Source organism: Leuciscus leuciscus (genome assembly GCF_965113295.1).
Source record: "Leuciscus leuciscus genome assembly, chromosome: 11".
NCBI lineage: Eukaryota > Metazoa > Chordata > Actinopteri > Cypriniformes > Leuciscidae > Leuciscus > Leuciscus leuciscus.
The window spans coordinates 20,035,011-20,049,746 of record NC_138735.1 but is presented as its reverse complement, the minus strand read 5'-3'; the positions used below and the strand labels follow the sequence as shown (position 1 = coordinate 20,049,746).

Here is a 14,736-nt window from a genome sequence, read left to right as displayed (position 1 = left end):
ACAGCGCAAACCATAAGATAAGAGCTAATTTTGGAATTGTCTCCTTCCCCTTAAATGATTAGGCCTATTGGCAATTAATAGTTTTTTAACCTAAAAATTGGCTATATTTTTTTCTCTCCGTAGCCTACTCCTTAAAGTTGTGCGTCAGGCCTGCGCCTGTTATATTGTTGTGAAAATAAACAATTTCATTACATGACATCCTGCATGTAGAAGATAATCCCATGGCATAACAGAACGTTGCTGTACAGCAAAATAGGGAAAACAGCAGCAAAAGGAACGGCTACGGTAACTGTGCAGTGATATTTTGAACAGGTTTCATCGACCAATCGACGTTTCCACAGTTCAGGCAACACGCAGTTCAATTTTTTATTGTATTTTTTAAAGCGTATTTAAAAGCAACTAAACAAAACCAAACAAGCGCACACATGAATCATTTTCTGTAGCCAGGTGTTCACAAAGAGCATAGACCTTGACATTTCATCTATTGCTTTCGCACTAACGCAACAAAGACAGTCGTAAGCTGATGACGAACAAGAGTGATGCAGTCTTGAGTGTGTTGTCAATAGATCTCGCATGTGAAGCTGTGGAGCTCCTCTCGTGCTCTGATTGTGATTCGCTCATTGGTCGCTGAACTGTCAGCAGCTCGTGCGGCGAAATGAGCCACTCACCCGGAGGACTGCTCACTCAGGGCACTTATGATGATGTCCCCTCATCTGAACTTATGTTTTACTCATCTGCCAACACCGTGTCCGATGTGACAGCTAACGTTTGATTTACTTTATTTTTTAAAAGCAGGATAAACTTTACGGATTCAAGTTTTTCTTTTTTCAATTCACGGTAATCGAACATTCACGGAAGAAAACGCACCTGCGATGGACTCCTCAAAATTGGTTTTATTGGCTTTAAAGCTGAGCTGCGTGTTTTCTTCGGTAAGTATTTGTTTTTGTGCTTTTGTTGTATTTTAAATAGCATACAGTTGGTTGTTTCATTACAGTCAGTATAGGCTACCGTTGGCATGTTAACTTTAAATCCATTAGGTATAACGTTATGTAGGCTACCTCGCATATTTAGTAAAAACCATGATAGCCTACATCTGACAGACACCGAGAAGTTGGATCCTTAATTCAAGAGACTACAGTGGTGAGCGCTTTGGGACGAGTGAAGGAGACGTGTATCTTTTACTTTATAAAGGCATGATAGTGTTGACTTAAGCAAATATAGCCGTCAGATACACGTGCTTATTTGTTTTTGTTTTTAAGACAATGCATCTTAAAATAGCCTAGCCTACTACTTTTTCTTTTCTTTTCGGTTTTTTTTTTACCTCGAAGAAGGAGTGAACGCACCTGTCCAGATAGCGAGGAATCAACCAGAAAATGACTTGAATTTAATTAAATTTAAAAATCATTATGGCTTTAATCATGAACATTTTTGACGCACGCGAGCTGGGGTCATGGTTTTTGTTTCCCACCTTGTACTCGTCTATTTCAAAGGTTTTTACGCATTCACTAACAATCTCCATAATCTCTGCGAATACTTGCACATCGACTGTATGAAATGTCCCCTTTTTTCTGTGAATCTTAATTGGAATAAATGTTTTGTTCAAATAGCTTTTATTGTGTTAATTAGTTTATTATTGTTCTCGCTATAGCTATAGTGTAGTAGGCTATAGGATTCTATAGAAGTGGGATCTATCTATCTATCTATCTATCTATCTATCTATCTATCTATCTATCTATCTATCTATCTATCTATCTATCTATCTATCTATTTCCATATTAAGGGCAAAATTAGGCACTTAGCAAAAGCATTTCCATATTAAGGGCAAAATTAGGCACTTAGCAAAACCAGGGGGGAAACAACGTGAAAAATGAAACTTTGCAAAACCAAAATGTCACACAGTTTTGGTTCAGCTATGATACACATGGCAATTGTAACCGAAGCATTCACTAACTAACAGTGTAAATCATACACTTCAGTGTTCATAAAAGCCTCTTACCTGCACTTTTAGCACACTTCACCCTCTTGAATCTCTGATAAAGGCAGTGGTCTCTGCCGCTCTCACCATGTCAGAAGTTGAATGAAAAGACATTTTGGTACTGACTCTGGAATAAAATGTACCAAACATCAGCTAAAAGCATCCTTTAGAAGACATTCCTGCTGCTGTTTATTTCAGCAAACATGGGAATTCAGGTTGACTTGCATGTTGGTGGATGTTTCACATTTGATGGAAAGCAGCTGGTTGCAATGGAAAAGATGTGTTAGTTATTTAAGTGTTGTTTGAAATGTATTTGTTTCACTTGAGTCACATTATCAGCATGTAATTGAGCTGTATAAAGAAGATGTGGATTTTCTGGTCCAAGTTTAAACATATTGTTACCTTTTGGAGGACTGTGATAGATTCAGCTTTGTTGCTGGCATGCTATTTGTTTTATCTTGGATATAGATGGCATCACCTCAGCTTCCTGCTCTTATCAGCTGTTTCCCAAATGATGTAACATCATAACATTTGAACTGAAACTTCACTTTTAAGAATGAAGGTTCCAAGAGACGGTTTTCACAGCGATGCCTTAGAAGAACCGTTTTTGGTTCCCCAAAGAACCTTTCAGTGAACAGTTAAAAAAAGAATCTTTTTTTTTCTAATAATCTAAAGATCCTTTTCCCACTTTAAAAGTCCTTTTGTGCAATGGAAATCACGTAATCATGTCAATGAAGAACCTTTATTTTTTAACAGTGTTAGTAAGTTGTATTTGTGGATGGTGGCTACATGCACCGCCTTCTTCACTAATTTACTTTATTCTAAGATCAACAAGCTTTCAACTGAGCTGGTTTTCAAACTGATATAATCTTGACACTCAGTTTCAGGGAAGACAAATGAATGTGTGCTTTACACTTTGAATTCTAATGATCCTGAGGGAAACTTTTAAAGACAAATAAATTAATCATTATGTAAAGCAATTTATGTAGATATCTGCAGCAATACAATTTGAGTCCTGTAAATACAGTTCAACAAAGTTTGATTGTTTCATTTTATTTCCATTATTCCATACGTTTTTTTACTATACATTTTATTCTCGCAGGATAATCTATGAAGTTAAGTCATTCAAAGAGTAAGGCTTAAAGAACATATCATTAAAATTGTGCCTAGGAAGACTATTTTTGAAGACTTTATCTGAAGAACACATTATAACACAATTAATTTTAAGTACAAAACAAATTGTTATGACTTTCAATTGTTTTTGCTCATCTGTGTCAAGAAAAGAGTCTTTAGGAAACAAATGAGGTGTTTCACAGCTGGAGATGTGTATGAATCATGATAATGAGGTTTTGTTGCAACACACAAGATTCCTGATGCAAAACTGTGCCTTCAGTAAAAGGCTTGTTTACTGCAAAAAAAAAGAAAAAAAAGAAGAAGAATATTTTGGTTCCTTTGTTTCTTATGCATTGTCTCTTGGAGCTGTTTTGATATAATCAAAAGAACTAGATTTATATTTTGATAAAAGTATTCTCTTAAGTTTTTCTCTTTAAGTTTGCTTTTTTGCACTTGAATTCAGGCATTCCTTCACAATTCTAACCGCGGGAAACGAACGCTTAAGGCAGCAGACTGTGTGCGTGGAGAAAGTTTTCCAGACAGATGATAAGAGCTACTTACTCTCTGAAGAGCTAGTGCTAGAACTGGAGAGAAAGTAGCTTTAGATTTCCTCAAGTCTTCTGACTGCATCATCAATGCAAGAACACTCCCACTCGACACCCAAAACCTCATAATGCTCTTCTGTCCGGTCTGTCTGCCCACCTCACTTACTCATGAAGAAGAGATGTGAGACACCTATTGCTTAAGCACCATGACAACGTCCTTCGTCTGTACTCTATACCAACTATATTTATAGCACTGTTCAGGTGTGAAATAAGAAAGCTCAGTGCTTTTCACTCACTTAGAGTTCCGTCTTTCTCAGGTTGTCCTCTTGCTCTATCTATCTGGGAGACCCATATGTGCCAGGCAATAATCATTTGATAAATGAAATGAGAAATCGATAAATCAGATGAGAAAATGGTAGTGATCAATTACAAGTGGATGAATAGATAGAAGAATCAAAAATTTGATAATCAAAAAAACAATTAATAAAAACATAAACAGTATTTATCATATATTTAAAAAACGATATTCAGTTTATAGCAATAAGTAATGTAGATGTTTTGATGAAAATGAATTAAATATTATGTGATTACATTTTATATTAATTGACTACTTTTTGATTATCCAATGATTACTTTCACAGGTTTGTAAATTGTAATTGATTGATTGCTCAAATATCTATCTATCTATCTATCTATCTATCTATCTATCTATCTATCTATCTATCTATCTATCTATCTATCTATCTATCTATCTATCTATCTATCTATCTATCTATCTATCTATCTATCTATCTATCTATCTATCTATCTATCCAACCGTCATTCATTCATTCATTCGTCATTTGTTTGTTCATTCGTTCATTCATTTGTTAGTTCACTCGGTCATTCATTTGTTCATTCGTTCGTTTGTTTGTTCATTTGTTGGTTTATTAATTTATTCCTATGTGATTCTGCCAGTCAGTCTCATCTAGGCTGCTTTGTTGACATATTTTCTTTGACTATAAAGGTTTTGTCGGTGTGAAATCGTTTTAACAGCTGCTGGAAACTCCCCCGAAACATTGGTGTCATGCTTCAGTCTTATACAAAAGTTTTATAATAACAAAAACTGACATGTTTTAGTGGACGAGGGTCCTCAGTTTTATTGAGCGGCAGAAAAATCCCTAAAATCTTCTCTTATCTAAATTCTTGGTGTGACACAGAGCAGATGCGTTTGCAGGAAGTTTATGGTTGTCTCTGGGGTGGTCATTTATGACTCTGCTCTGCATAGTCTGCCGAGTGATTAACGTGGGGTTTTCACTTACGGCAGTGTGTGAGTGTGCAACAGATGTATTTCCCGTTTATTCAGGTTTATATTGCTTTTCCTCTTCTCCTTTTTGCTCATAAATAGTACAGTTCTGAACTTCTTGACAGCAACAATATTTTTGTGGTCAACAGAATACATAATAAGACCCTAAATCACTCTGAACACCCGCAAAGTAACCTGCATGACACACTAGCAGCACTTGCTTGAGTTTAAACTCATGAAGACCCTAACAGAGGGAATCTCAGCATGCAGCGAGTGTGCAGAATTAGGAAAACTGCAGTGGTTAAGGTTGGCATTTGAATTTTTTTGTGTGCTGTGACCACTTACAAGATGGGCTGATCAGTGTTTCATCCACTGATGTGTGTGTACCAGTGATTGATTGTAGGCCTACCTGTTGATTTCATTGTGCTGGGTCATTGTGCATTCATTGTGTTGGTCTTGTTGGCTTCCCTTGTGGCTTGTGAGTTATGGTGACATCATCTGACGAGATTTATCAGGATCATTCCAGTTAATCATTCAGCAGAAATCAAGTGCTGTTTTAGACAAAATGTACATTTGGCAGATCATCTAAGAAATTAAAGGAAAAAACATGAACTATAATGATCTCAAGGATTGGTTTCGGGACGATTTTTTAACTGATCGATATCGGCTATCCTAAACCCTATCCAATATTTATGTCACACAGGTGTCGTGCAGTAGGTGGCGATATGCACCTTCAAGCAGGTTCGCCATTAAAAGGAAAAGAAGAAGCTTAAAGGGGTCATATAATGGTACATGCACTTTTACAAGTTGATTGTACTGAAGTGTGTGTTGGCAGTGCCTGTACACAACCATCATATAATGATAAAAATCCATCCAGTGTTTTTTTTTTAATCTCCTTATATATTTTCCCCTGTCTCAAATCGAGCCGTCTGACCGTGTGACGTCACACGGTCAGACGCCCCTCCCACGATTGTTAATTGACAGCAGCGTTTCAACACAGACCCGCCCTGAGCGAGCTGTCATCATAGTCCGCATTGTTGATACGCTGGAGCAGAATGGCGTCTAAGCGATTGTGGTGTTCTGTTCTTGGGTGTAATAACGAACACAGCAGTCATTTTGATGTTCCTAAATCCAAACCGCTGAAGACGCAGTGGCTGAGTTTTGTTTTCGAAGGGAATATTCCCCACGATCAAAGTCAATGCTTTCATGTTTGCGCGAATCATTTCTCACCAGACTGCTTTAGAAACGAGGGTCAGTATAAAGCTGGTTTTGCTAAGAAACATTCCTGCCGTGACCTCATGTCAGTGCTTCAGCCCTGACAGTTGTACCTAACACTGCATAGATAACGTTAGGCGTCACTGACAAGCCTACATTTACCGGAAAAAAAGTTTTTCATGACCATTAGCTGTAACATCAATCTGTCAATGAACTAACGTATACATCAGTAAACACATAGCGTTCGTACCTCACTACTCTACCAGTACATACAAAGATAGATCAAAGTGACATTACATTAACCAACCATTCAGAAACGTCCTGTTCGAGCCTTATTGTCGAACTTTTTCGGGGCTGTCATCTTGTTCCGGGTCTGACTCCGGTTCAAATTGATATGGTTGCACAGATGTTTCCTCAGAGACTCCCGCTGCCATTCTTTCTCCAAAATATACCCTCAACTGTTGTCAAGGTAACACTCCACGTGTGTTGTCTTTTGTGTCAAAACGTCCCACAGAACAGAGGGGCGGGGTGAGCAAAGCTCATTATCATTTAAAGACACATGCACTTAAATGGCGTGCTGAAAACAGCTGTTTTTGACCAGGTAAAATTTGTGTTTTCTTACAATACTAGTGAGAATTTTTTATTAAAGTATATTACCATCTTTTCATTTAGACCCTAAAGAATCATATTAACTTGTACAAAAATGGCATTATATGACCCCTTTAAATGTGTGTGTGTGATGATCGAGAACCAATGATGTCTGAACGTGTCACATACGCACGTTTAAGTTTCCGTGATTAGCATGCACACTTTTGTAAGGAATCACTCAAAATAAATTGTTTTTGCTGTTTGCTGACAGACTGGCATTCTTATAGGCTACCTTGAGCTTTATGCTTTCTAACCTTATCTTCTTTTTGTAGCAATTATTCTGTTTACTGTACACATCATATACGAGAAGTTTATATCAGTAGTCCCATGTTCATAATTGTGACCACACAGTCTGTTAAAAATATCTACCATTGTAACAGATGATTACATTTACCAATGTCTTCATGTATTGGAATTACTCCATTGTGATAGAAATATACCCCTTTTTTACATTTGAGCCCCTGACCCTGCACAAAAAAAACCTGACTGGGACATCCCTATTTCAGGCTTCTTTAAGATTTTGAAACTATCATAAAGAATATCACAGCTTTTTCATTACTTCATTACAATGATCTGGACAATGAAAAAGTTAATCCTGTAAACTAATAAGAACTAAGAGGAAGTAGTCTTATATGAAAAACAATATATGAGAATAATTTTCCAAACCTGTTGCGTACCTTACATGTGCACTCAGTAATTTTTGTTTATGTTGCACTGATCAATACTGCAGTCATCTACTTTTACTGACACCTAGTGGCGTGGATGCAGATTTATTATTATTATTATTAAAGTTATAAAACAGTTACTGATTTTCATCTGTTGTTCATTGTTAATCATACATTTATGGAGCCGTTTCCTCTGGATTATGCTCTGACTAATAGAGACTGTAAAATGAATTGTAGGTAAGAAGACCCTTCATATTTGACTTTAGGAATATTTGACACCTCATTTTTTGCAATTTGTTAAATGGCTACTGAGAATGCTTTGCCAAAAAGTTTTAAATGATCTTGACAACAAATTATTTTTAAAATAATATTTCATGTAGTTTCTATATACATACAATATTTATTTCAACATATCAGTTTTTCCTCAAAGGATTTGACACATTTCTCCAAACTAAGATTACTGCTCTCAAATTAACACAGTGATCTGAACACTTTGTAAATGTCCTAAACAGATTGTACATTTTCATTCATTTTATACAGACTACAAATTATATGCACAATCTTCTCATAACTTTGTGTACAAAATTCTCAAATGTGAATTTTTTTTTACCATTTTTCCAAACACAACAAACAAAACTCAATTTTTCTAATTGTTTACACAGCTATCACAATTGCATTAACTATTACATCTATTTTCAAAAGTAACAAACATTGTTATACAAAAAAGAGAGAGTTAAGGAATGGATGTAATGAGAGGAAGAGAAAGAGTGGATCAAGTAGAAAGAGGTGAGGGGAGAGGAGAAGGGGGATTACAAGAAGGAGAGGGCATAGACTATAGGGATAAAGGTGAAGGAGAAGAGATGGGAAAATTGGAGGTGTTGATGTAGTGGAAAGAATAAGAGGAGAAATTGTAATAAGACATGAACAGAAAGAAAGGGGACAGCAGGATAAAAGAGGAGTGAAGAGATGTAGAAGGTACAGACTTTCAAATGAATGTGGAATCACCCAAGTGACCATGTAATAATAACTCGTGGCCTCTTCTTGAGCGAAGCTAGGAAACAGAACCAGAGTGTTGCTATGGCATTCAACTTCTATATTTTTGAGTATTTATGAACTATATTATGATTGCTGATGTACATTTGAGTTTTGAGACAGCCTCAGACTCAGGATGACCAAGTTTGCTTTCAATGGAATAAGAGCATGTCATTGTTAAACAGTGCCACCAACCACAATGGAAGAGGCCTGTGGAGATGTTATGGCAGAAGTACCATGGATTCAACATTTTAAAAAAAATTCCCCCATGATGCATGATAAGAATATATTCTGTGATGTTGATGAATTGCTCTGGCCTGATGTGAATTAGAGGCGTGATCAATAAAGTTCAGTGATTTGCTGCATGTTTGTGTATGTAATTGGGGAAAAAACATATATAACAAAACTCCTCATTGAATAACTTAATGATAACCGTATTTTCATTAGTGTTTTTGTGTGTTAAAAAAAAATTCAAAAGCCAACCTAAACCACTGCAGTTTTCCTGAATATGTTATAAAATCAATATAGAACACACCTGTAGTTTTGATAATAGTAATAAATGCATTTCCAATAAAAAATACAGCTCTTTATTTTGCAGTAAAGTTTAACTGTTTGGCTAAGGTAAGAGTGTTTTTTATTTGGCTGTGTTCATTGTTATGAGAGCAGGGACCTGAGTTTGGAGAAATATGTCAAATTGATTGAGAAAAACTGTACCGCTGTACCAGGCCAGTTACCACTTATACTTGCTATTGCAAAAAAATTAAAACACAATTCGATCAAATAAATGTATGACCACCACGCTGTTGACAAAATCAGTGTTAATCTAAATGTAGAAAATATAAGAGAAGAGATTGGACAGTAAAATTACATGCCATGACAACTGTCCAACTGCACTTAGCTTGAGAGGCAATGAAACAAAAGTGCATGTCCCAATGTTACCTGATATTTCTGTTCTCATCAACTGCAGTCATGGTAATAAAAATAAATAGTTCACTGGCAGCACATTACAACTGCCAAAATACTGTTAAGTATTCCCAAATAGTCATGATTTTGAAATAACAGAGTGTGCCGTGGCTTCTATGCCGTAAGCAAAGTGATAAACTGAATTGTCTGTGAATGCATAAAACTGGAGTTTATAAATACTGCAGATCACCCATATGGATGGCATATGGCCTGTTTGTACTTGAGCTCACCAAAAGTGAAGCATCAATCCAGACAGTATATTCAAAACAATTACACACATCACCTTTAAGTTGTAAAAGAATCTGTGTTCCCCTGCCAGCTCTGTAACACTACAATAGACGGTTTTACAGAACATCTGCTTGCCAAGTTGCTGTTTGTTACTTCCTCACTCTGTGCAAAATCTGCTGCTGTCTGCATTTACACTAACAGGCTTGAGCAGAGCGGCACTATTATCTGGCTCGGGAACGAGTGTAGCAGGTTCATCCCAGAGGTCAGCAGATGTTCTGATAAGTCATCTGAGGCACAGGACTTCATTATTCAGCTCAGCTGTGTGTGTGTGTGTAACAACCCTGCATGCTGTGTTTAGTGGTATTAGTTGCGGATTTGAGCTGGATCGTATTATGTTGATACGACAAACTAAACCGTTAATATGTAAGGGATAACGTGCATCCAGCTGAAATAAACTGATCAGGTCTCGTACCAGCCTGAAGGGGGTTGTTTTACAATAATGACCTGCTGATCTTTTATCTTGCTTATTTTTCATCTACTTTCTAGATAAATTAAGAAATGGGCATAAAATGTTAATATGAGATTAATTATTTTATTATGTGATTAGAAATAAATGATGACAGAATGATACGAGAGGCATGAAACTACACAGCTATGATGAAAATTGGTCAGTTATGCTGTTTAGTTATCATTATATTAAACTACAGGATTCCACGTTTGAACAATCAGAATCAAGGGATACACTTTTTTAATTGCTTAAACTAATGTAATGATGACTGATTAGTGATTACATAATTAGAACTGCATCAGAAGATGTATCAGTACAACTGTTAGACTGGAAAGACCAGTGACGACCAGGAACAGGCTGGTTGACAACCAGGAATAGGCTGGTGACAGCTGGAGAGACAGACGACAGCCCGGAAAGACTGCAACCGGGGCGGCGCGGGTCAGCAACCCTAACCGCACCTCCTGTGAAGGAGGACCCAAAGAAGCTACGGAACAAACATATGAGATATACCCCCAGGGGAGCCCGAGAGGGGGGGAGAATGAGCACCCCAGCCGGACAGACACAAGTTTAACGAACAACAGCAATGGACAAACGTTGACGAGAAGAGAGTGTTTTTGTGGAAAGATTTGCAAAAATGAGAGAGGCCTAAAGATCCATCAAACAAAGATGAAATGTAAGGAGAGACTACAACCATCACAATGCTCAGGACTAGTGCCTGGTGAGACAGAGGAGGAGCAGGGCCCGGAAGCACCCCACAGAGCCCAGAGCCTCCAAGTGGTGCCGTCAGTCCCTCCAAGCAGGCCATCGGAGAAGAGAAGGATCAAGTGGCCTCAAGCCTCTAAAACATCAGAGTGGCAGAAGTTTGACGAGGATGTGGATGCAGTACTAGAAACAACGGCCAAAGGGGATGTGGAGAGGAGACTGCAGGCTACGACAACTATCATAGTGAGTATGGCTGCGGAAAGGTTTGGAGTTGAGGAAGAAAGAGGGGCTAGGCAGCCCTATAGCATGAACCAGCGGGCGGTTAAAATCCACAACATCAGGAAAGAGCTGAAAGCCTTGACCAAACAGTACAAGGTGGCAAGACAAGAGGAGCGGGCGCCATTGGCAGAGCTTCGTACTGTGCTCAGGAAGAGACTCCTTACCCTGCGCAGGGCGGAATACCACAGGAGGCGGCGCAGAGAAAGAGCTCAGAGACGCACTGCCTTCATCAGCAACCCATTCGGGTTCACCAAACAGCTCCTCGGACAGAGACGCAGCGGACGCTTAGCCTGTGCAAAGGAGGATGTCGAGCAACACCTTCAAAACACTTTCAGAGACCCCACCAGAGACCAAGACCTAGGACAGTGTGATACCGTGTTAAGACCACCAGAGCCAACGGTGGCATTCGACCAGAGGGAACCTCTCCTGAAAGAAGTTCAAGATGTGGTAAAGAGGGCAAGAACCGGGTCAGCACCAGGACCAAGTGGAACCACTTACAAGGTATACAAGCACTGTCCCAAGTTGCTACACCGGCTTTGGAGGATCCTAAAGGTCATCTGGAGAAGAGGGAAAGCAGCGCAGCAGTGGCGGTTTGCTGAGGGTGTGTGGATCCCTAAAGAGGAGGACGCCAAAGAAATCAGCCAGTTCAGAATTATCTCACTACTCAGTGTTGAGGGGAAGATCTTCTTCAGCATTGTGGCTAGGAGGCTGGCTGACTTCTTCCTTAAGAACGGGTACATCGACACCTCAGTGCAGAAAGGCGGCATTTCTGGTGTACCGGGGTGTTTAGAACACACAGGCGTGGTCACGCAGCTCCTTAGAGAAGCAAAGGAGAACAAGGGAGATCTGGTGGTCCTATGGTTAGATCTGGCCAATGCCTATGGCTCTATGCCCCATAAGTTGGTGTGGGAAACACTGGAGAGGCACCATGTTCCAGCTACAGTCAGAGACCTCATTCGGGATTATTACAGTGAGTTCAGTCTGAGAGTCTCAGCAGGGTCAGTAACATCGGAGTGGCACAGACTGGAGGTTGGAATTATCACAGGCTGCACCATCTCCGTGATCCTGTTCGCACTAGCAATGAACATGTTGGTAAAATCTGCTGAACCAGAGTGTAGAGGCCCCAAGTCCAGGTCCGGGATCCGCCAACCACCGATCCGTGCGTTCATGGACGACCTGACAGTAACCACCGAGTCAGTGCCTGGAGCCAGATGGATCTTGAGAGGCCTAGAGAGGCTGTTGGGATGGGCCAGGATGTCTTTTAAGCCAGCAAAGTCAAGATCCTTGGTCCTGAAGAAGGGCAGAGTGGTCGACAAGTTCCGGTTTTCGATCTCAGGAACACCGATGCCTACCATCTCCGAGAAGCCTGTGAAAAGCCTGGGGAGGTACTTTGATAGCAGCCTCAGGGACACAGCTTCAATAAAGAACACCTGTGAGGAGTTGGAGAAATGGCTGAAGAGCGTCGACAAAACAGGACTACCCGGCAAATTCAAGGCGTGGATCTACCAGCACGGGATTCTGCCGAGGATACTGTGGCCACTGCTTCTCTATGAATTCCCGATCTCCACCATTACAGACCTGGAGAGGAGAGTCAGCTGCTATCTGAGGAGATGGTTGGGTCTACCGCGGAGCTTAAGCAACATCGCACTCTATGGTAACAGCTGCAAACTGACACTACCTCTGAAATCTATCGAGGAGGAGTTTAAGGTTTTGCGTGCAAGAGAGGTGCTGCAGTTCCGGGAATCAACAGACCCAAAAGTCTCTGGGGCAGGGGTGGTAGTCAAGACTGGCAGGAAGTGGAGAGCAGAGGTGGCAGTGGAGCAGGCAGAGTCCCGTTTGCGCCATGGAGTCCTTGTGGGAACTGTGGCCAGAGGAAGGGCTGGACTAGGAGCCGTTACAGCCCCCCGTTATGACAAAGCGCGGGGGAAGGAGCGGCGGCAACTGGTTCAGAAGGAAGTCAGAGCAGCTGTGGAGGAGGAGAGGACCAGCAGAGCAGTGGGGATGAGACAGCAAGGCGCATGGACTAGATGGGAGCAAGTTATGGAGAGGAAGATCTCGTGGACTGACCTGTGGAGGGCAGAACCACACCGCATCAAGTTCCTGGTCCAGGCGGTCTATGATGTTCTTCCCAGTCCATCCAATCTGCACTGCTGGGGCTTGACCGAATCACCAGCATGCCCCCTCTGCCTGAAGAACAAGGGGACCCTTGAGCACGTATTGAGTTGTTGCCCAAAAGCTCTGGGGGAAGGCCGATACCGCTGGCGTCATGATCAGGTGCTCAAGACTATCGCAGAGAGCATCTCTAGTGCTGTTTCCATCTGCCAAAAGTCCAGACCTAGGAAGCAAACCATCAGCTTCATTAGAGCCGGAGAAAAGCCAGGAACAAAGAAAGGAACATCAGGGCTTCTCCAAACTGCACAGGACTGGCAGCTGTCAGTAGACCTGGGCAAGCAGCTCAAGTTCCCCCAGCATGTAGTCAAGACCTCACTCAGACCTGACATAATCCTGGTATCTGAGGCAACAAAAAATGTTGTAATGCTGGAGCTCACCGTGCCATGGGAGGAGCGAATGGAGGAGGCCTTTGAGCGAAAAAAGGGGAAATATCAGGACTTAGTCAGCGACTGCCACGAACAAGACTGGAAGGCAAGGTGCTTGCCTGTAGAGGTAGGGTGCAGAGGCTTTGCGGGACAGTCCCTCTGCAGGGCATATACTGCACTCGGCATCACAGGCGAAAGGAGGAGAAGAGCCATCTGTAACAGCACAGAGGCAGCGGAGAAAGCCTCTAGGTGGCTCTGGATTAAGAGAGCGGAACCGTGGTTGAGCTGCCAGGGCACAAGCTGAGGCTTGATCAACCTCAGCTGGGTCGCCTGAGTGAGGGTGTCTGATGTTCGAGAGACCCGAAACACCCGATGACCTCAGGATACATCACTGATGATGTGCCCTGGTCTGCATCAGAAGATGTATCAATACAACTGAACATAAAAAAAAAAAAAGAACTAAAAAGTAATATCTAAAAAATAAAAAAACTTTTTTAATTGTAACAAATATGAAAGAGATTATTTTCCATTTAAACATGTAATTTCTTATATTAAATCAACCTTACTTTGTGAAATTAATAGAATTGAATGCATATAGACAGTCCTGTGACCATCCATTCAGTCATGTATGTATAGTATGTGTATGAATGTTTATTTATTTACAACAAAGAAATAATACATACATGGAAAAGAAATACTTCAGATTAGTACTATAGGTCACAAATCAAACTTCATACAAATATTAACCAGATCATCCTGACATACAGTAAACAGTATGTACATTTCCTACATTAAAGGGGTGGTTGATTATGATTTCACTTTTTTAACTTTAGTTAGTGTGTAATGTTGCTTTTTGAGCATAAACAACATCTGCAAAGTTACAACAAGAAATTCCTCCCGGTTTAATGACATTACTAACCCTAGAATTTACATAAACCCCGCCCCCGGGAATGCGATTTATAGATCATCATGACAGAATATGCTAATCAATGACTAGAAGATAACTGCACATAAGCTGCATAAATTCATCAACTAACCATT

At 40.3% G+C, this 14,736-nt stretch overlaps 1 protein-coding gene across 1 annotated transcript in view; it reads left to right on the top strand.

The window, feature by feature from the left end:
• Positions 1–348: 348 nt before the first annotated feature.
• vipr1b (vasoactive intestinal peptide receptor 1b) overlaps positions 349–14,736 on the top strand; it is a 72,978-nt gene continuing 58,590 nt past the window's right edge. Inside the window, exon 1 of the mRNA XM_082183283.1 lies at positions 349–929. Coding sequence (XP_082039409.1) covers positions 873–929 — 57 coding nt within the window. The 5' untranslated portion in view covers positions 349–872. The remainder of the gene's footprint in view (positions 930–14,736) is intronic.